We start from the raw sequence: 19,513 nt of genomic DNA, 5'->3' as shown, positions 1-19,513 counted from the left end.
ACCTCCTCGAGGCTGGGGTCCCTGCCGCCGCCACCGTGGGCCGCTCCGACACTGTCCGCTAGGTGGCACCATTGCTCCGACCAGAGGCTGTGGGTCGAGGACTCTGGCCGCGGGCGGAGGTCGCTGCGGGAGTCCCAGGAGGAGGGAGGGGCCAAGAGGAAGGGGGCTTCCCAAGTGGGGTCCTGGAGTCTCAGTTCCCAAACCCCTTCACATCACTTATTCTCACCCACCCAGTCACACCCAGAGTATCTCGCCCTCGGGTCTGAACCCTACAGCCCCACGTTGCCCAGGATCGACCACCAGGACACAGTGGTACGCTCTCTCGCCCAAACCCCCTTAGCTTCACCTGGGCGCATGCGCTGACCGGGCAGCGCCCCAGGTCTGGACGCGCGCGATAGGGGCGGGGCCTGGCTCGGGTGGGGGCGGGGCCACACGCGCTGACTGACAGCCCGACTGCGCGGCCGGGACGGTCCCTCCGCTCCCGATCCGGCGGGAGGGAGGGGGGAGGGGCGGGATTTCCTGCGGGAGGCGCCGAGCCGGCCTTGGAAAAGGAGGAGAAGGAGGAGAAAAGGGGTAAGGGGGACGGTGGGAGCCACCCTCCAGACTGCCAGGGGCCGAGCAGGGCCAGCCGGACCCGCGGCGGGGCGGCTGCGAGAGGTGAGACTGTGGGGCCTGAGCTGGGGGTCAGTACCCTTGAGGGCGGGCACAAACTAACTTTTCTTGCGGGATCGGCGGGCGCCTCCGTCTCTCTGCTTCTTCCGTCCTCCTCGCGCCCCCTTATTCCGTCCTCCCGCATCAATCTCTCCGGCGCTTGGCGGTCCCGGTCTCTCCCGCCGCTTTGTTCCCGGGATCGGCCTGGGCTGGGCTGGGTTGGGGGGTTGCGCGGCGCGGGACGGGCATTCCGGGGGGCGGGGGAGCCAGCCCGACCCCAGGCACTGCCAGGGGCGCCCTCCCCCAATGCCGGCCGCGGGCCATGAGCGGGAGTGCCATCTGGGTTGGGCTTGAGACGTTTTGGGAGTGAGGGGTCCCCAACCAGGGCCCCAGGCCTGCGCGGGGCTCATGCCACAGGACTGGGGCAACAAACTTGCGGCCACTGAGGAACTGACGTAAGCTTTTCTGCTGTAAAGTCGAGGGTCTGGGCCTCAAGTTCAGGCTTGGGGGGCCGGGCGGCCCCATTTGCCAGCAGTGTCCCAGCTCTTGTCTCTGTTCTCTGCCCAGCTGCTTCCCCATCCCGCCCGAAGGGTGAGGATGGGTCAGCAACAGGTGCTGTAAAGCTTTTCTGTCCAGCAGGCAGAGCCCCGCCAGAAACGGGGGGACATAATTTCCCCACTCCACCCTCTGAATTCATAAGGAACCCTGGGGCTAGGACATCCACCTATTCTAGTAAAGCTTAGGTAGGGAGGAGTCTGGGAGTGACCCCTGCCTTGCTGCCTGTGTTGACCCTCCTGGGCCCCACCTCCTGGCCTACCAGTTGTCTGTGGGTGTCAGAGCCCCAGGCTGTGGAGAACAGGCTGCTCCCGGCCTGCCCCAGTGTGTCGTGCTGCCAGGGCCCCTCCTGCCCCAGGTTGAGGTGCTGCCAGGTGCCCTGGGGCCTCAGTGACTCAGCCTCTCCCTCCCAGAACACCACCTCCCCCCCTCCAAACACTCCTCTCACTCATGGTGGCTCCCTCCTCTCTTGAGTGCTCGGCTTCTCCCTCGACTCTAAAGGGCAGCCGGGATGGTTTGGGGGCTCCATGGAGGCCCTGTCCTGCTCGTCCTCTGAGCCCTGCTTTGGGCCCCTTGCAGGCTCTGACCCAGCCTTCAGCAGGGGCTCTGCACCTTTTCCAGACCCCTGAGACCTGTTGCCTGCAGCTGCCCAAGGCCCGAGGGAATGCTGGCTGCTCTCTGGGTAGACATTGGTGTTCCTGATTCACTCTGGGAAGATTGGTGTGCCCAGTCCTGGCCCATCCTGGGGCCATCGGAAGCTGCAAGCTGATATCCGTCCAGATTTCCACGCAGCCTCCACCCACTCAGCAATCGGCTTTCCTGCTTGTGGCGGCAGCTCACAAAGCACCTTGAGGGAGTACCCGTCAAGCGCCTGACAAGAAGCCCACTGTCTGGGACACCAGACGCCCTCCCCCGGCACCCCTGACCCTCCGAAGGGCCAAGGCATGGCGCTCTGACACCTCTGCTTAGACCAGTTTCCGTGCCTCTGCCCTGGACTCCTGAGCTTGGAGCCCAGCCTGGGGACCAGAATGGGTCGTGAACAGGACCTGATTCTCGCTGTCAAGAACGGAGATGTGACTGGTGTGCAGAAACTGGTGGCTAAGGTCAAGGCTTCTAAGACAAGTGAGTACTTGGTGAAGCAACTGTCCAGCCGAGACCCTTCTCTGAGTGCTCAGGCCAAAGAGAGAGGCTTGGGGGTCACTGTGATCTGGGGACTTGGGGTGGGAGGACTGTCTGGTTCTGTACAAGTGCCTCTGTGTGGGAGAGCCAGAGAGGAAGTTGGGACCCCCCCTTGCTGTGCATCCTTAGGGAAATCACTTAACCTCTCTGGGCCTCAGTTTCCTCACCTGTAAAGTAGAAGAGTTGAAGTGCGTTCATTCAAATTTTTATTGAATGCCTATTGTGTGCCAGGCTTTGTTCTAAGCACTGAGCCACAGCTGTGAATAAAACAGACCAAAATTCCTGCCCTTGTGGGGTTGTCATCTAGCAGGTGGTTTTCCAGATGTGTTCTTTGGAGCCATGGGGTTTCTGGCAGTGGATTGGGAAAGACTGAACAGCTAGAGCTCCATCGGCCACCCCCCTCCCCCCAACCAGGGCGTCTCTGCATTTGTGTCTTAGCTTAATGGGGATGCTGTAACACACCTCTAAAGAGAGAGTTCTACTGCTCAAGACAAAGCTCAACACTATCTAACTGCTTGCTAAAGCCCCTTTGCCCCTGACCTATTTGCCAGTGTCCCCTAGTGGTGGTGGTGGAGGGTGGCAGGGGGGCGGTGGCCAAAGCTAGTTTTCTGGAGGTTTCTCCATAACCTGGGGGCTCTGGTCTTAACAGGGTTGTGAGGGCCCATGCATGGGTGGCCACACCTGAGCCCCTTCTCTTACGTACCTCTGTGGTGAGACCCCCAAGGACAGTAGACCTCTGGGCTTCAGGGCCAGCTCTCCAGGCCATCCCAGGAGGACACTGGACTTGTCCCCTTGAGTTCCTGGAACAGCAGGGGCAGGAGGTGGCTCCTGCATCACACTGTGCAAGGGGGGCTGGGGGGTCGTGCGGGTCCCCCTGCCCCCCCCCCCCCCCCAGTGCTGGGGCTCTAGCCCCAAGACACACCTTGGTCCTGTGCAAGGGAAAGAGCCCCTCAGGCTACCTGAAGACATTTAATTATCCCCACCCACACCTGTGAGCACAAGTGCCGGAAGGAAGGATTTTAAGGGCCTGGGAGCCACAGGCTGCTCCGGCTTGGGCATCAGGGCAGAGACCTGGGTATAGGGAGAGGGAGCTGTGGCGGGGGTCTCTGTGCCCTGGGGAAGTGTATCCAGGGTGAGCACAATGAGAGGGAAGGTGTTAAGGAGGTCCCAGGAGAGGGCCCTGGAGGCCCAAGAGTGGGAACCACTCCTCCCCTCCCCTCACCTCTGTGTTGTTTTTGGCGACCTGCCCAGTGGGGCCTTGGTTGAGCTGCTGCTGGCCTCACAGCCCTGGGGCCTCAAAGTGAGGCCCTTGGGAGGGCAAGCGGGTGCGGTCTGGAGGCTGATGGCGGGAACTTTGCAGCCAGGTGCCCTGGGGGAAATGTCTGTGGGGGAAGCTGTCCCTTTCCCCAGCCCCTAAGGGATTTGCACAGAGTGACAGGACAGGCACAGAGTGACGGGGTCTTGGGAAAACTGATGACAAAAAGGAGATCACAAGGTGGCATTTGCAAATATTGTAATCCCCTCAGTTCTCTGTGAGATCGGTATTTCTATATGTACTTTACAGATGAGGAAACTGACACTCAGAGAAGGTTAGGGATTTGCCCAAGGTCACACAGCCATTGTGTGGCAGATCAGAGACAAGCCTGTGCCCTGACCCTTGGCTGCCCATCAGAATGACCTGGGATTGTTCTGAAAGTGCGGACTACCTGGTCTTCCCTCAGAATTAGAATCATCCGGAGAGCCTGGGACTCTGCAATTTTGACAGCTCTCCAGGTGATTCTAAAGCAGTTCTCAGAAAGGAAGCTGGGAACTCCTGCTCCATACCACAGAGAGGCGAAGGAAACTGCCAGGAGGGAGGGGTCAGGGCTCCCCTTTTTCCTCTGGGGGGTGGCTAGAGCTTTCTGGCTGTCCAAAGAGAGATGCTTCCTCAGCTTCTTGCATCTGATGTCTGGTCGCTTGGGGCCAGCATTCCCTGCTCACCCAGGTCCTCTTCAGGGAGCAGGTGGCTGGGAGGAGAGGGGCGCACTTGCCCTGGCCTTGCCCCTGCCCTCTCTCCTTCCTTCCCCCACTCCCTTTCTGAGCTGTCTCCTTCTCTGGCCAGAGGAAATGGGGTGGGCTGGGGGTGGCCCACTGAGCTCACATCCTCTGCCTAAGTCAGGAGTGACACCCCCCCCACCCCGCCCGCCCCCGGAGCCGGGCCTGGGAAGAAGATTGTGCTCCAGGGGAAGTGCCTGGATCCAGTGCCAGGAACCGGGACCCTCCGCCCTCCCGCCAAGGTCCCCAGCCCAGTCACTGTGAGCCTCTCCCCCACCGCCTTTCCGGCCATTGTTCTGGAAAGAACAGCCACCCAGCTTGTCCCTGCCCCTGTTCCTGTCCCTCCTGTCACGTTGTCCTGCCACTCCCCGGAGGGGCTGCATCTCGTCGCTGAGTTGCCCCATCCCGGGGTGTCCAGCCTGGCAGCAGGTGGAAGGTGGGCGGGATGCAGGACTTTCTGTGTCTCTTCCCTGCTGACCTCGTCCTCTTCACTCAGTTTCAGAGAGAGACCGTGGCTCGCTGAGGTCTCACCACAAGTAAGAGGGAGAAGAATTTGAACCACACACTTCCTGCTTCTAGAGCCCCTGTTCTGTCCACTGCCCTGAGTGGTTCTGTGTGACAAGGACTTTCCAAGGGGGCTAGAGGAAGATGGGGAGGCCTGTGTCTCTTCGTAGTGCCGCCACCCCCTTACCTCCTTCGTCACTCCTTGGCTCTGTATTTACCTTTTCGGCAGTAACGTAATTCGTAATTCAGCTCAGCCTTAAGTGTGGCTATCATCTCCCTCCCCATCCCGTGCTCCTCACTGCAGTGTTGGGCCCTCCCTATTGGAATGAGGCCCTGTCTTGCTGGGGTATTCAGGGGCCCACTAGGGCCTGGGGGGCAGGCCTGGACCAGCATGCTTGGCACCCTGCCCGGCAGGGTTGAACCAGGCCTCCTCCTTCACAGCAGGGGTGGGTTCCAGCAGGAGGCAGGGGCAGCCTGTGACAGGCATTCCCCTTCCACTCCCCAACGCTCACGAGGGACCGCCCCCTCCCATGCTCTGGCTCATGCCTGGAGCACACCTGCATGAATCCTGTTCCTGTCCCTGAGTGGGAGATGAACCAGCATCCTGCCCCGGCCCCTAGTTCCTCTTGCCACCACCCGGCAGAGAGACCCTTGCCCGGGACATGGACATCTCTGCCAGGAGCATGTGGGTGCAGAGCCCGCAGTTCCTCCCCTGACAGGGGCCTTTGCTGGAGGACAGCATCTTAATAATGATGGCTGACAAGTGAGGATGGCTGTGGTGGTAGCTCCCGTCTTTTGCATGCTGACAGGGGTTAGGCATGGTACTCACACACTTGTAAGCAGGTTCTGTGATTGGCCCATTTTATGGATGAGGACACTGAGTCTGGGAGGTTACGTGACTTGCCCAAGACCACACAGTTAGTACATGGCAGAGCTGGGGCATGGGGTAGGTCTGTCTGGTACCACCTTCTCCACCATGCCCTACTCAAGGATGTCCCAGGGCTGGACATTGTGGCCTTTGAGTCTGGCCCTGGCATCTGCCCTTCCACTCTCGAGCATCTAGTGCCCCTCTCCCTTCTCTCCCAGCCCCCTCGCCCAGTGGGACAATGAGACTCCTCCTTGGCCCATTCAGGCAGGAATGCTAACCATGCACTCGTGGGCCTGTCTATTGAGGGCACAGCACGCCAGTCCCCCCTCCCTGCCCCCTTTGGCTCTATAAACAAGCTGGGCTGGGGGCCCGGGGAAGCCGGGCCTCTGCTGCAGTGGTTCTCTGCACTCGGAGCCCTCGAGCTGATGGGCCAGCAGGCCAGGCTGGGGAGCCATAGGGACAGGACGGCTAACAGGCCATGGGGCAGGTGCTTTCCTGCACACCAAGAGGTCAGCTGGATTCTGGAGGTGGGTGGGAAGGGAGCACTGACTAAGGGCGCGGGTGAGGGCAGATCATTTGAGGGTGCCCTGATGCCTCCTGCTCTGACCCCCAGAGCTCCTGGGCTCCACAAAGAGACTCAACGTCAACTACCAGGATGCTGATGGGTGAGTGTGAGCCCCCATGCCTCCAGAGAGCTGGGGGTGGGGGAGGGGCAAGGGGGAAAGACCTGGGGCCCAGAGTCCCTTCCCCTCTCATACTTGGCCTTTGAAATGTGTTTGCTGAGAGCTGTGGGCCCTGCCCATGTTGGGTGGGAGAGAGAGGGTCCTGCCCGCCTACCTGCCTGTGGAGCTATCCCTGAGTGAGGGAAGGGGGCCCTGGTGCCTCTCTGAGGGGGCCCCTTTTCTCCCTGGAGGGTAGGAGCCCTCAGGCTCCTGCTCCCACGGCCCCCTCCCCTGGGCCAGATGAGGGAGGCCAGACAAACAGGCCTCTCAGCCCAGACACTGAGCCCTTTATGCTGCAGCCCGGCTGCTCTGCGCTCCCACGGCAGGGCTGGCAGGGTGGGGGTGCAGGGGCGCAGTGGGCAAGTCTCTCAGCCCTGCCAGCCCCCTGGCCGGGTCTGGTGTGGAAGACCAGGATTTGAGGGGTGCGGCACTGTTCATTGATGCCCCCTGCCTTGTGTCCCATCACCCCAGGTTCTCTGCTCTCCACCATGCTGCCTTGGGGGGCAGCCTGGAGCTCATAGCCTTGCTGCTGGAGGCTCAGGCCACCGTTGACATCAAGGACAGCAATGGTGAGACCCCAGCATGCCTCCCACCCAGACCCTGTGGTCAGAGCTAACTCCTGCTACCTCACAGCAATGCTAAGGGATGTTCTGTTCAATGTGAAGCTAACAGCTTCTCTGGGCTTGCAAATGCTTTACCTCTTCAATCTTCATGGCCTTCTAGAGTAGTGGGTGGTACTGACATCCCATTATCCAGATGCGGAGGCTGAGGCTCAGAGAGGGTATGTCACTGTCATGAGGTCACCAGATGATCCGTGGCGGGCACAGTGGGATTCTGGCTCCAACCCCATACAGCCAGACCTTCACCAAACCCGGGTGAAGCTAGCAATGCTTCCCCCTGGGTCTCTCTCTCCTCCAGCTGGGGTGGCTCTAGGCTCTGCTCAGTTGCCTCCCCAACCCGACACTGTCCCAGGACCTCCCTCAGAAACCTCTTCCCTCCTGCAGGCATGCGGCCGCTGCACTACGCGGCCTGGCAGGGCCGGCTGGAGCCCGTGAGGCTGCTACTGCGGGCCTCTGCAGCTGTCAATGCCGCGTCGCTGGACGGGCAGATCCCGCTGCACTTGGCTGCCCAGTACGGACACTATGAGGTGGTACGTGAGCCTGCCTGCCCGCAGGGGCACTGGGACAGGGGGCCGGGGCTGGCGTGGGCTGTTGGCCAGGCCAGACCCTCACCCAGCTCCCCCCACCCCAGTCAGAAATGCTCCTCCAGCATCAGTCCAACCCGTGTCTGGTCAACAAAGCCAAGAAGACGCCCCTGGATCTGGCCTGTGAATTTGGGCGGCTCAAGGTGAGGCCTACCGCCCTTGGGGTGCTGGGTCCTGGGTATCTGTGGGGTGTCAGGAGGAGGCCCTACCTGGGTGCTGGTTGCTGCAGGTGGCCCAGCTGCTTCTGAACAGCCACTTATGTGTGGCACTGCTGGAGGGCGAGGCCAAGGACCCATGTGACCCCAACTATACCACACCCCTGCACTTGGCTGCCAAGAATGGCCACAGAGAGGTCATCAGGTACCTGCCCAAAGGCCCCCCACTTCCTCATCCTCTTCCCTTCAGTGGCACTGGCAATGTCCCCTCAGTGCCCTGCCCTGCTGCCCTCTTCACCCTTGTTCTGCATCGCTCTCCCAGCCCCCAGCAGTCGGCTTCCTCTCCTGCCCCCACCCCACCCCTGTGACATGCCCTCCCAACCGCAGGCAGCTCCTGAGAGCCGGGATTGAGATCAACCGCCAGACCAAGACAGGCACGGCGCTCCACGAGGCTGCACTGTATGGCAAGACCGAGGTGGTGCGGCTGCTCCTGGAGGTGGGTGTGGGCACCTGGTCAGCCCGCAGGTGTACACTGAGCCCCGCCAAGTGCCAAGACTGGCTGGGGAGGCGCGGGAGGGGGGCGTCCACCGCAACCGTGGTGTTTTACATGGGTGGCTGGAGAGCAGACCGACCTGGTTCGAGCCGCAGTCTGCCTCTTACTAGCCGAGCGACCTTGAGCTCATCCTCAGCCTGGTCTCTGAGCTGCCATTTCCTCATCTGTAAAATTTGAAAGTAGTACCTCCCTCGTGAGGATTGGGGTAAATGACGAGCAGAGCAAAGCCCTCACTGCACGCTCACTCTGCACTGTGCCCCCAGGGTGGGGTGGATGTCAACATTCGGAATACGTATAACCAGACTGCGCTGGACATTGTGAATCAGTTCACCACCTCCCAGGCCAGCCGGGAGATCAAGCAGCTACTGCGGGGTGAGTGTGGGATCCAGGGTTCCAGAACCACTCCGGTAGGTACAGGAAGTGGAGCAGGAGTGGGTGTCCAGGAGCAGGATATCACACTTCTGGGCCCAGGGCTGGGCAGGTGGAGGTGCTGCAGGGATGATGAGGCAGGGACCTGGGAAAGGGTCATGAAGGGGACAGGAGAGGTGGGAAGATGCCATAAGGACCCTCAGGTGACACCTGCCCGCCGTCTTCTCTTAGAGGCCTCGGGCATCCTCAAGGTCAGAGCGCTCAAGGATTTCTGGAACCTCCATGATCCCACTGCCCTCAATGTCCGGGCAGGGGACGTCATCACGGTGAGGACCTGGGGCAGACATTTCTTTTTGAACACTAATGATTGCTGTCACTTACTTGGGCACCTACTGTGGACCAGGGTCTGTGCGCTATCTCATTGAATTCTTCCCAAATCCAGGTAAAGTTGGCACTATCGCCATGTCCTTTTTAGAGATGACAAAATCGAGACTTAGGGAAATTAAAGTTACTTGCCCAAGGCCACATAGCCAGCAAGCACTGGAGCTGGGATTTGAACCCAGGCTGACTGTCTGCTCTGGATGCACACAGGGAATTGGGCTGGATGCTCATGGCAGGGGCAGAACTGTGGGCCAACTTGAGCATCAGAGGCCAGCTTCTTGCGGGTAGGGGAAGAGCTGAACTGTGGCTGCAGGGCTGGCTGCTGGTCCTTGCTTGGTCGAGGAAGGGACCATTGTCGACAGCCCCCCCCCCCCATCTACTACAGGTGCTTGAGCAGCATCCCGATGGCCGCTGGAAGGGCCACATCCATGAGAGCCAGAGGGGCACGGACCGTGTGGGCTACTTCCCCCCGGGCATCGTCGAGGTGGTCAGCAAGCGGGTGGGCGTCCCTGCGGCCCGCCTCCCCTCTGCACCCACTCCCCTGCGCCCTGGCTTCTCCCGGACACCGCAGCCCCCTGCTGACGACCCCCTGCACCCTCTTACCTATGGCCAGCTCCCTCGGGTGGGCCTCAGCCCAGACAGCCCAGGTACACCCTCCCGGAGGTCAGCATTGGGCACCGGGGTGGGTGTCTAGCTTTGGCAAGCTGCCAATCAGTTGTTGGCAGCGCCAACTGGGCCTCTAACCCCTTTGCTTCTTGCCCCTGCAGCAGGTGACAGGAATAGCGTGGGCAGCGAGGGCAGCGTGGGCAGCATCCGCAGTGCCGGCAGCGGGCAGAGTTCCGAGGGCACCAATGGCCACGGCACTGGCCTCCTTATTGAGAATGCCCAGGTAGGAGGGAGGCGATGTTGGGACTGGGGCAAGACCCTCCACCTACTGCCAATTCCCCAAATAGAATCAGCTCCTTCCCTGTCTCCAGCCACTGCCCTCTGCCGGAGAGGACCAGGTGCTGCCAGGACTGCACCCTCCATCCCTGGCAGGTAGGAAGGGGAGATGGGGCCTGGTGGGCTGGGAGAGGTGCAGGCAGGGAGGCTGAGGGCTTGGCACTGCATCATCCTGCCACCTCTGACTCCATTTCTCTTCCTCGAAGACAACCTGAGTCACCGCTCTCTGGCCAACTACCGCTCTGGGGAGCAGCTCTTCACCCAGGATGTGAGGCCGGAGCAGCTGCTGGAGGGGAAGGTGTGGAGGGGAAGGACCCCCAGTAGGGGGTGGGCTGTGGGCCAGGACGGGGGGTGGGATGGGCCTCAGTATGGACTTAAGTTCTTGCTCAGGCCAGGCCTTAGGGGATTCTGGGGCAGATGGCTGGGCTGTGGCCATGGCCCCTCCTCAGCAGACTCAGCTCTGTTAACTTCACCTCCCCTCCCCCATGCCACAGGATGCTCAGGCCATTCATAACTGGCTGAGTGAGTTCCAGTTAGAGGGCTACACCACCCATTTTCTGCAGGCTGGCTACGACGTGCCAACCATCAGCCGCATGACGCCTGAGGTAGGTGCCACAGTGGAGGGCAGTGGAGGGCCCAGCGGGCATAGGAGGGGTCCTGATGGCACAACTCTGTGTGGCAGGATCTGACGGCCATTGGGGTGACCAAGCCTGGGCACAGGAAGAAGATCGCTTCAGAGATAGCCCAGCTCAGCATTGCCGAGTGGCTGCCCAACTACATTCCAGTGAGTGGACGGCCGGCATAGGCTCCCACCCTCAGCCGCGGTGCCTTCCTGGCTTGGGGGCCGCTGCTGGCCAGGGAGCCAGCTCCGACCATGGTGCTTTTCCAGGCGGACTTGCTGGAGTGGCTGTGTGCGCTGGGGCTGCCGCAGTACCACAAGCACTTGGTGAGCAGTGGCTACGACTCCATGGGGCTGGTGGCCGAGCTCACCTGGGAGGAGCTGCAGGAGATCGGCGTCAACAAGCTTGGTGAGGACAGCTTTCTGGCTGGGCTCCCACCTGCCTCCAAGGGTCTCCAAAATGTTTTTAGGGTCCAGTCCCAGAAGAGAGAATGGGGTCTGGGAGGGACTGGGGAGACCCTTCCCAGCCCCAGCTAACCCTGCCACCTCTATCCACCCCCTCTTAGGTCATCAGAAGAAGCTTATGCTGGGGGTGAAGCGGCTGGCTGAGCTTCGGCGGGGCCTACTCCAGGGGGAGGCCCCAGGTGAAGGTGGCTGTCGGCTGGCCAGGGGCCCGGAGCTGATGGCCATCGAGGGACTAGAGAATGGGGATGGCCCAGCTGCGGCTGGTCCACGCCTCCTGACCTTTCAGGGCAGTGAGCTGAGCCCAGAGTTACAGGCAGCCATGGCGGGGGGTGGCCCCGAGCCACTCCCCCTGCCCCCTGCCCGCTCCCCCAGCCAGGAGAGCATTGGAGCACGCTCACGAGGGTCTGGTCACTCACAGGAACAGCCTGCCCCCCAGCCCAATGGTGGAGACCCCAGCACCCCACAGGAGAGGAACCTTCCAGAGGGCACAGAGAGACCCCCTAAGCTTTGTCCCCCACTTCCTAGCCAGGGGCCCCCTGCTTATGTTTTTATGTACCCGCAGAGCTCGCCCTCCAGCCCAGCCCCAGGGCCACCTCCTGGTCCACCCCGGGCCTTCTCCTACTTGGCTGGCCCCTCTGCCACTCCTCCCGACCCGCCTCGGCCCAAGCGCCGGTCCCACAGCCTGAGCCGCCCTGGGCCGGCCGAAGGGGAAGCAGAAGGGGAGGCCGAAGGGCCAGTGGGCAGTGCCTTGGGCAGTTATGCCACCCTTACTCGGCGACCAGGACGCAGCGCCCTAGCCCGGAATAGCCCTAGCCCGACCCCAACTCGAGGGGCTCCCCGAAGCCAGTCCTTTGCCCTGCGGGCCCGTCGCAAAGGCCCACCGCCCCCACCCCCTAAACGCCTCAGTTCTGTCTCTGGCCCCACCCTGGAGCCGCCTCCATTGGATGGAAGCCCAGGGCCCAAGGAAGGGACTGCGGGGCCCCGAAGACGAACACTGAGTGAACCAACGGGCCCATCGGAGCCCCCTGGCCCACCTGCCCCAGCTGGGCCTGCTTCGGACACAGAGGAGGAGCCAGGGCCCGAGGGGACACCCCCATCTCGGGGCAGCTCAGGGGAAGGGCTACCATTTGCAGAGGAGGGGAACCTGACTATCAAACAGCGGCCAAAGCCAGCTGGCCCTCCACCCCGGGAGACGGCTGTGCCTGCCGGCCTCGATTTCAACCTCACAGAGTCAGACACTGTTAAGCGGAGGCCCAAATGCCGCGAGAGAGAGCCCCTGCAGACGGCACTTCTAGCCTTTGGAGTGGCTGGTGCCATTCCCAGCTCTTCTGCCCCCCTGCCCTCCCAGACCCCCAGCGAGTCCCCCTCCTCAGCTTCTCCCAGCCCTCCTCGGCCTGACCCTACCAACCTTCCAACTCAAGGGTCCCCAGCCCCTCTTTCCCCCAGCCCCCCAACCCAGCCCCACGTGTGCCCCTGCCCTGGGCCAACTCTGGAAAACTCAGCAGGCAATCGGCGGCATGGGGAGACAGAGACCCCAACTCCCCCTGCGGCCCTCATCAAGGTGCCTGGAGCAGGTATGAGGCAGGGCCTGTGGGGAGAGGGCATTGTTTGCGGGCGCTGTGTCCAGCCCAGCCAAGTCACAAGCCAACCTTTTTGTCTCTGCAGGAACAGCCCCTAAGCCTGTGTCTGTGGCCTGCACCCAGCTGGCATTTTCTGGCCCTAAGCTGGCTCCCCGGCCAGGCCCCCGCCCGGTGCCCCCTCCAAGGCCGGAGAGCACTGGGGCCACGGGCTCAGGCCGGGCCCAGCAGAGACTGGAGCAGACCAGCTCATCCCTGGCAGCTGCGCTACGGGCAGCAGAGAAGAGCATTGGCACTGAGGAGCGAGAGGGGTAAGGAGTGCTGGGTGCTGGGCAGGGACAGAGAGGTGGCGGCAGCTAGGAGCAGCTCCTCCAGGATCCCCTTCCCGGACGTCCTGGGATTGTTGGGGACAGGATCCTCGCAAGCAGGTCCTCAGGCTGGGGAGGTCCCTATTGGAATGGCAGGAACCGAGGTTCTGGAGTCACCCAGATCTGACTGCGGGGAATCCTGGTGGCTGCCACTTCGAGGAAAGTGAGCTTGGGGAAGTCACTTCCCCCTCTGAGCCCCAGTGCTTTCGTGTGTAAGAAAGGGACGGTACTCCTACTGACTTGGGAGGTTGTGAGAATTAAAAGAAGATGCACGGGAAGCGCTTGGCACCAACCAGGCAGGTGCTTAGTAACAGCCCCCTTGCCCAGGGCTGGCAGGGTGCAACCGCTGGCTGATTTGACCCAGTCCTTCCCCTGCTGCAGCCCCCCTGGCACTTCCACCAAGCACATTCTGGATGACATCAGCACCATGTTCGATGCCCTGGCTGACCAGCTGGATGCCATGCTGGACTGAGCTAGACCCGCCTGTCACCTTCAGCAGTGCCCACCATGACCTGCAGCATCCACTGCCTTTGCCCCAGCACAGAAGCTCCTGCCACTCTAGGAGGGTCCCTCCTGCTCCTCCAAGCCAGTAGCTCACAGTACTGCAGCTCTAGTGGGGGGTAGCCCCCGCGGGGGGCCGGAGACTTATGAGAACCTGACTTCTTAAAGCCCCCTCCCAGTGTGTAATCTGATCGGACAGCCCTACCCCTTGGACAGGGACCCTGGTAAGAGCTTCCTTCCAAGGGAGAGAGATGGTGGCAGAGCTTCTAGGGTGCTTTCTCTGCCCCTCCGGTGTCTCAAGTCCCTGTGCCAAGGTCCTCTTGCTACTCACTGTGCTGTCCTGGCACTGAGAGGCTGGAGGAAGCCATGCATCTGGCCAGGTCCCCACAGGTGTACATAGGACATGTAAATAAGCCACCAGGGGCCTGCTTGGTGGCAGTCGCAATGCCCAGGCCAGCCCCTGCTCCTGCCCCTGCCTGCCTTCAGTGAGGCAAAGCTGGGGGGAATGGGGGCAGTGGTATTCACAGATCCCTGAAACAGATCTCCAAAGTCCAAACTTTTTCAACTGTAAATGTTATTTTTTAAGCAGAGAGAAATGCATATATTTTAAATGGAATTTATTCTATCTATAACTGAAAGGACGCAGTGGGGGAGGGGCTTCGGACCACAGCAAGAGTGCCCACCACCTGCCTTGGGGCTGGAAGCCTGACCTGGTTGGCCCAGGCCCCAGCTCTGTAACCATTAACCTCTTCCCCCAACTAACACCAATGAAAGTGTCATTCCACGTGATCAGGCTGTGTGTTTGGATCTGTGCCACGGACCTCTGAGTCCAGGGGTCTCCTTAGCTGGACATGAGGGCTCCCGCCAACGTGGAAAGAGGAAGACTTGGGCCCTCCCCCCGTCGCCTTCTGGTCCCTCACTGGCCGAAACCAGCCACAGGTTTTTCTTAAGCAATTTACAAGTTTTAATACGAACCAGTCTACATTCATTCCTAAAAGGCTCATTTCCAGTAAAAATATACACCAGTAAAAACATCCTCACAGGAGAATTAGGGCTGGGGGTTAGAAGGAGCCCTCAGCTAAGACTGACTCTTGCTGCCAGCTTGAAGGCAGGCACAGGAAGAGGTTCTGGGACGAGGCAGACAGGGGCTCTTCTCCATCTTCAGGTCCCAGCGTGAGGCTCCCCCATAAAGGGAGGGAGGGGAAGTACTCGGCCACATCCAGGCCCCTGCTTGACAGCATGAGGGCGTGCAAGGGGGATGTGCCACTACAGCTGCCTTCAACAGCAGCCTTGAGAGCTGGCCAGGCCACCCACGGCTGCTGCCACTGCTCTTCCAAAAACAGTGGAGGCTCTGGCCCCAGGGTTTATGGTTCTGCCCAGAGACTCCAGGGCAGAGAGCGCTAGGTTAGGGGATGCTGAAGGGCAGCAGCCCACAGATGGAGGGGGCTAACAGCCCCTCTACTAAGCACATGAGGTCATACATTCAAGACCAGGACGTCCAGATGCCGAGGCCACAGCTTGTCAGCTCCTCCACAATAAACCCCAGGGCTCAGGACAATAGCTGCATCTGACACTAAAAGCTGGGCCTCCAATGCCAGGGGTCACAAGAGCAAACCCTGAAACATTCATGATACCAACTCCCTAGACTCAGAAATGGGTCTGGCTTTAGTCCCAAGGACCAGGCCAACTGTGGCCACCATGGCCAATGGCTCAGAAAGGAGAATTCATGCCCAGCTTGGTTTCAAACTGCAGCTTCTGTCGCTTCTGGTAGCGGACCCGGACTCTGGTAGGGCAGGAGATTAAAGTCCAGGTTAGTGCAGACTCCCAGACCAGGGGGCAGGGCAGGACACCAGAGGAAGAGGAAGGGATGGGCAGCGGGAAGGTGGTGAGATGATGCCCAGGAGGTAACAGGCTTAGGGAACATGCTTGAGCCCAGAGGGAGTGCCTTGCTGGTGGCTTACCGAATTTCATGCAGTTTTACGATCTCATTGGTGACCACCACAAGGACCAGGGAGAGGCAGCCTAAGAGCCAAGTCAGCAGAGGCACATCCTCCAGGCCAAAGTGGATGCGGCTATCCCTGTGCGTCCATAGCTGCAGGTCCACCGCCGTCTGGACCACCTGCCCCAGCAGCCTTAAGAGAAGGTGGCAGCCTGGGTCAACCTGGGTCTTCTTGCTTCCTTCTCTGCTTTTCTCAGTACAAGTAGCTCAAGGAAGGCACCATTCAACCTCTGGCCCTAATCCCACCCTCAAATCAGCCCTGCTGAAGCCCGCTCCTGCTCTTCTCCCTCCTCCCGCCCTCCATCCAAGCGATACTCACACCACGGGCACTGTCACAGCCCACCAGAGATTCGTCAAGGGGCTCTTTCTCCACAGGGGCTTGGTGCGATGCACATGGGTGATAGAAATGAAGACTGGAGAAAATGGGGTCAGTGGGGGATGTCAGACTTCCCACAGCCTTGGGTCTCACCCCTTGGTACCCCCACCAGCTGCCATTGGACCCTCCCTGGACCCCCTCACCGGTGTGCAGGACAGTCAGGGCAGCGGCGAGTTTCTGAGCTGTCAGCAGCCCATTGGCAAAGTCATCAAACCAGGCTGGAGCTGTGTCGGCACGGCTGCCAAAGCAACGTGTGGGCTCAGCCCCCTCTGGGCCCGGGGAAGTGGACTGGGGGGTGTTGGGGGAGCCCCAGGGGACAGGACCCACCTGGGCAGCATGATGGAGGAGCAGTTGGTAAGGTTGCGGGCCCGGGAGCTGTCACAGAAGCTCTGCAGTGTGAAGCCAAAGCAGATAAGGCACGAGCTGATGGTGAGGCTGAACTTGAGCAAGAAGCAGAGCAGGAAGTAATGCTGGGTCTGCGGGAAGAAGGGAGGCCCATCACTCCCATGGCAGCAGCCTCTCTGGCATCCGGCCGACTTTTTCATGGATTCAACAGGCTCTTCAGTAAATGGGCAGGCCCCAGGGGATAGGAGCAGGGACTGCCTGCCCCAGCAAGGGTCTTTCCCAGCTCTGTACCACCATGACCATGTCCCCTTTGGTCTGGGGAAAATTTTGATGGAAAAACCCCATCCTGATCGCTCTCTCTCCGAAAGCTCAGCCCCCTCCACACTCACATTCCTCAGGAAAGGCCCAGACTCACGGGGCTCCACGCTGCTTACCTTCTTAGGAATGGACTGAAGATTTTTCCCTGTTGCCATAGACATGATGGAGCTATGCGGGGGCTTCCCCAGCAGAGAGATGCTGAAAAGCAGAGACTGGGTAAAGGATGGTGACTGTGACCCTCTGTCCCCCAGTTCCCATGTGGGAAGCCTTTGGGAGTCTTGGGAATAAGGTCAGGTCTGGTAGGGAGATGAGATGAGAAAAGGGGGAGAGTCCCCCTGAGGCCTCCTGTGCCGAGGAGGTAAGCACTGAGCAGGGCTCCCAGAACCTGGACCCTCAGAGATGCTCAGTGACATCCCAACCCCACCTGCCTGGGCACAAAGGGGCCGCTCAGGCTCTTACCTGAGCAGAGGGTAGCAAAAGCAGGACAGCCACAGGATGTCAGTGGTACTCAGGAGTGGTGGCAGCTGGACTAGGCAAGAGAGGAACTAGGCCAGGAGAACCCAGGAAGCACAATTAGATTCTAGCAGATTCTAAGATGTGGGGAGCACCAGAGTGGCCTTGCCCGGGCCAGACAGACACTCATGTTCTGGCTGAGAGGAGCTGGGGCAGGAAGGGACACTATCCTGCCGATGGGGTCATCTCCAAAAGCCCAGGGGTTCCACAGAGGCTCTGGGGGCCCCCTCAGCTGTACTGCTTCCTCCCAGCTTCCCGCCTCAGACTCTACTGGCCGTTGAGTGCAGGAGTGGGCGGGGAGGCCCGCTGGCCACAGCTGGCCCCACCTCACCTGGATGACCACAAGAGTCAACTGGCATTGCAGCAGGAAGAGGAAGCACTTGCGAATGCCATAGGTGGCGTGCCGAGCCTAGGGACCAGGAGGGACAGATTGTGGCTTCTCTCAGGCCCTGCAGCTGACAAGCTTCAGCCCAGAGCCAGATGCCCCAGATGCTCCTGCTAGGAAGGGGAGGAGGTAAACTAAACTGGCTGGGAGGGCTCCACTTGAAAGTGAACCAGTCCTTGGGAACCCAGATGGATCCTGGGTCACACTCCCCACCCCAGGTAGGCCCTGCACCCCTCCCCATGAGTCCGAACCTGCTCGATGAGCCGGATGATGCTGATGGTCTCCTCTTGGCGAAAGGTCAGAGAGCAGGGCAGGCTGTTGAGCTGTCCCGAGAGGTGCAGGGGAGAAAGGCCGTCCGAGGCCTGGGCCATGCTGGTGCTTGTGGCGTAGCCAAAGGTCTCCCAGGAGCAGCGGGACGGGTACAGGGGGTCCAGGGCAATGCTGCTCAGCGTAGGGGGAGAGCATACCCATCAGCAGCACTCCACAAAGACCCTATCTCCCCTGGGACTGAGCAAGCACCTGCTCCCTTTTCTCCCCACCATGCCCAGGTAGGTCCCTTTGTCCTAATAAGGGCAAGATCAGTCACAGAATATGCCCCCAACCCCAGGCAAGCCTGAGTCTGAAGTCTCCAGGAGGAAGAGGCCAGCCCCCAGCTCTAGGGTGTCGCCCTGACCTGATGTCACTCTGGAGGAAAAGGCAGCTGTTCCGCAGGTTGGCAGAGCTACCCAGGCAGCAGGTCACCTCCCCGTACTCCTGCATGATCTTGATCATCTCGCACATGGCTGAGGGGGCAAAGTCAGGGGACACAAGAATCAGGCAGGCAGAGCCCCATGTGGGGTGCTGGGCAGAGAACCAGAGGACAAGAGAACAGGAGACAAGGACAAGCAGGCCCCTCTTTAGGACCATCCTACCCTCAGTATCGTGAAGCTTGTATGACTATTGTCACTTCTGACTCCCTAGAATGGGCACACTGATGGCACCAGCCCACTGGATTCCCCAGCTCATCCTAGCCCAGGCTCCTCTGCATCCTGCATAGGAAACCAACATCCCCTCCAGAGCCTAGGCAGTGCTCAGCAAAAGGGGCCAGGCTGTCTGAGTAACCATGGTCACAGTACTCACTCTCGGGGGTACAGTCAGTGAAGAGAGGCACAAGCAAGGGCACATTGTCAATGTTCTGCAGGTGGGGCCGCACCTGGTGGATGCCCCGGGGCAGCTTGGCCTGGAGATAGTAGAGATGCGAGGGCCTCAGGGTTGGGGAGAAAGGTCCCTCCACCCTCCCTTCTCTGCCCTGGACCAGCCATGTGCCACTTCCAGAAGTGTGGGGGCACAGGCCCTCCCATCGTACCCGGTTGCAGTCCTCCAGGAAGCTGGGGAGGTCACTGTCCGTAGGCTGGAAGCTAATGAGGTCTGAGTGACCTTCCTCTTCCATCAGGAGGAGCCCTTCTGCATCATCTCGGGAAACTGTTGGGATGAAAGCCTGTCCCTCACCTTGGGGCCAGCCTTCTGGGGGCCTTTCCTTGCCCTGCTGATGGCACAGAATTTCCTGCCTCCAGGTCTCTCCTCCTCCCCTGTTGACTACCATTACTGCAGGGAGATGAGAACTATTTTCCAAGGGAATGCTCCTTCAGGAGGGATCCACGGAGGCTCTTTCTAGCTGCGGTCCAAGCAGGGGGACCCTCCCAAGCCCACCTTGTCCCCACCACAAACTTTTGCCCTCACCCTGATTCAGGTCATCATGCAGGGAGCCAGCATGGCTGGGGCTGGATGGGGGGATCTCAGAGCCAGGCATGTCACCATTCGGTGTGAGGGAGATGTGGCAGTTCCAGCCCGTCTCCAGGCCCATCTTTTCTGCAAACACCTGCAAAAGGCAGATGGCAATGAACAGATGGGCCCAAAAGCCCACAGGGAGAAAGTCAGTGGTGGCAGAGGG

At 60.6% G+C, this 19,513-nt stretch overlaps 2 protein-coding genes across 18 annotated transcripts in view; one reads left to right on the top strand and one right to left on the bottom strand.

Annotated features, from left to right (window-relative positions):
* Positions 1-511: 511 nt before the first annotated feature.
* Positions 512-14,621, top strand: CASKIN2 (CASK interacting protein 2). 3 transcript variants are annotated; one of them, XM_014839784.3, is made up of 20 exons: positions 512-657; positions 1,786-2,328; positions 6,405-6,456; positions 6,985-7,082; positions 7,518-7,663; positions 7,765-7,860; positions 7,947-8,077; positions 8,260-8,368; positions 8,689-8,797; positions 9,026-9,120; positions 9,561-9,822; positions 9,943-10,064; positions 10,153-10,213; positions 10,324-10,415; positions 10,612-10,722; positions 10,800-10,901; positions 11,007-11,145; positions 11,303-12,775; positions 12,867-13,089; positions 13,528-14,621. In XM_014839784.3, exons 2-20 carry the CDS (start codon positions 2,235-2,237, stop codon positions 13,616-13,618), a joined length of 3,606 nt encoding a protein of 1,201 aa, XP_014695270.2. In that variant the 5' UTR covers positions 512-657; positions 1,786-2,234; the 3' UTR covers positions 13,619-14,621. The 3 variants fall into 3 exon arrangements, with proteins under 3 accessions (XP_014695270.2, XP_014695269.2, XP_070339723.1); XM_014839783.3 differs by having other exon boundaries at positions 522-657; positions 1,828-2,328; XM_070483622.1 differs by lacking the exons at positions 512-657; positions 1,786-2,328 and adding an exon at positions 6,201-6,300.
* TMEM94 (transmembrane protein 94) overlaps positions 14,588-19,513 on the bottom strand; it is a 33,103-nt gene continuing 28,177 nt past the window's right edge. For all 15 annotated transcript variants that reach the window (XM_014839775.3, XM_044744580.2, XM_044744581.2 and 12 more), the window contains 13 exons: positions 19,303-19,441; positions 18,929-19,044; positions 18,703-18,802; positions 18,257-18,365; positions 17,835-18,024; positions 17,530-17,607; positions 17,145-17,230; positions 16,802-16,883; positions 16,350-16,498; positions 16,166-16,260; positions 15,966-16,059; positions 15,609-15,779; positions 14,588-15,430 (listed from right to left, as the gene is read on the bottom strand). In XM_014839775.3, coding sequence (XP_014695261.1) covers positions 15,358-15,430; positions 15,609-15,779; positions 15,966-16,059; positions 16,166-16,260; positions 16,350-16,498; positions 16,802-16,883; positions 17,145-17,230; positions 17,530-17,607; positions 17,835-18,024; positions 18,257-18,365; positions 18,703-18,802; positions 18,929-19,044; positions 19,303-19,441 — 1,482 coding nt within the window. In that variant the 3' untranslated portion in view covers positions 14,588-15,357. The remainder of the gene's footprint in view (positions 15,431-15,608; positions 15,780-15,965; positions 16,060-16,165; positions 16,261-16,349; positions 16,499-16,801; positions 16,884-17,144; positions 17,231-17,529; positions 17,608-17,834; positions 18,025-18,256; positions 18,366-18,702; positions 18,803-18,928; positions 19,045-19,302; positions 19,442-19,513) is intronic.

This window comes from Equus asinus, chromosome 13, assembly GCF_041296235.1.
Source record: "Equus asinus isolate D_3611 breed Donkey chromosome 13, EquAss-T2T_v2, whole genome shotgun sequence".
Lineage (NCBI taxonomy): Eukaryota > Metazoa > Chordata > Mammalia > Perissodactyla > Equidae > Equus > Equus asinus.
This window is presented reverse-complemented; position numbering and strand designations above follow the sequence as displayed.

Excerpts from the sequence above, each read along its gene's own strand:
- CASKIN2 (XM_014839784.3), top strand. The coding sequence starts at position 2,235 with ATGGGTCGTGAACAGGACCTGATTCTCGCTGTCAAGAACGGAGATGTG. Across the intron at positions 8,798-9,025 it reads GATCAAGCAGCTACTGCGGG|AGGCCTCGGGCATCCTCAAG; the intron begins GTGAGTGTGGGA and ends GTCTTCTCTTAG. Across the intron at positions 10,723-10,799 it reads TCAGCCGCATGACGCCTGAG|GATCTGACGGCCATTGGGGT; the intron begins GTAGGTGCCACA and ends TCTGTGTGGCAG.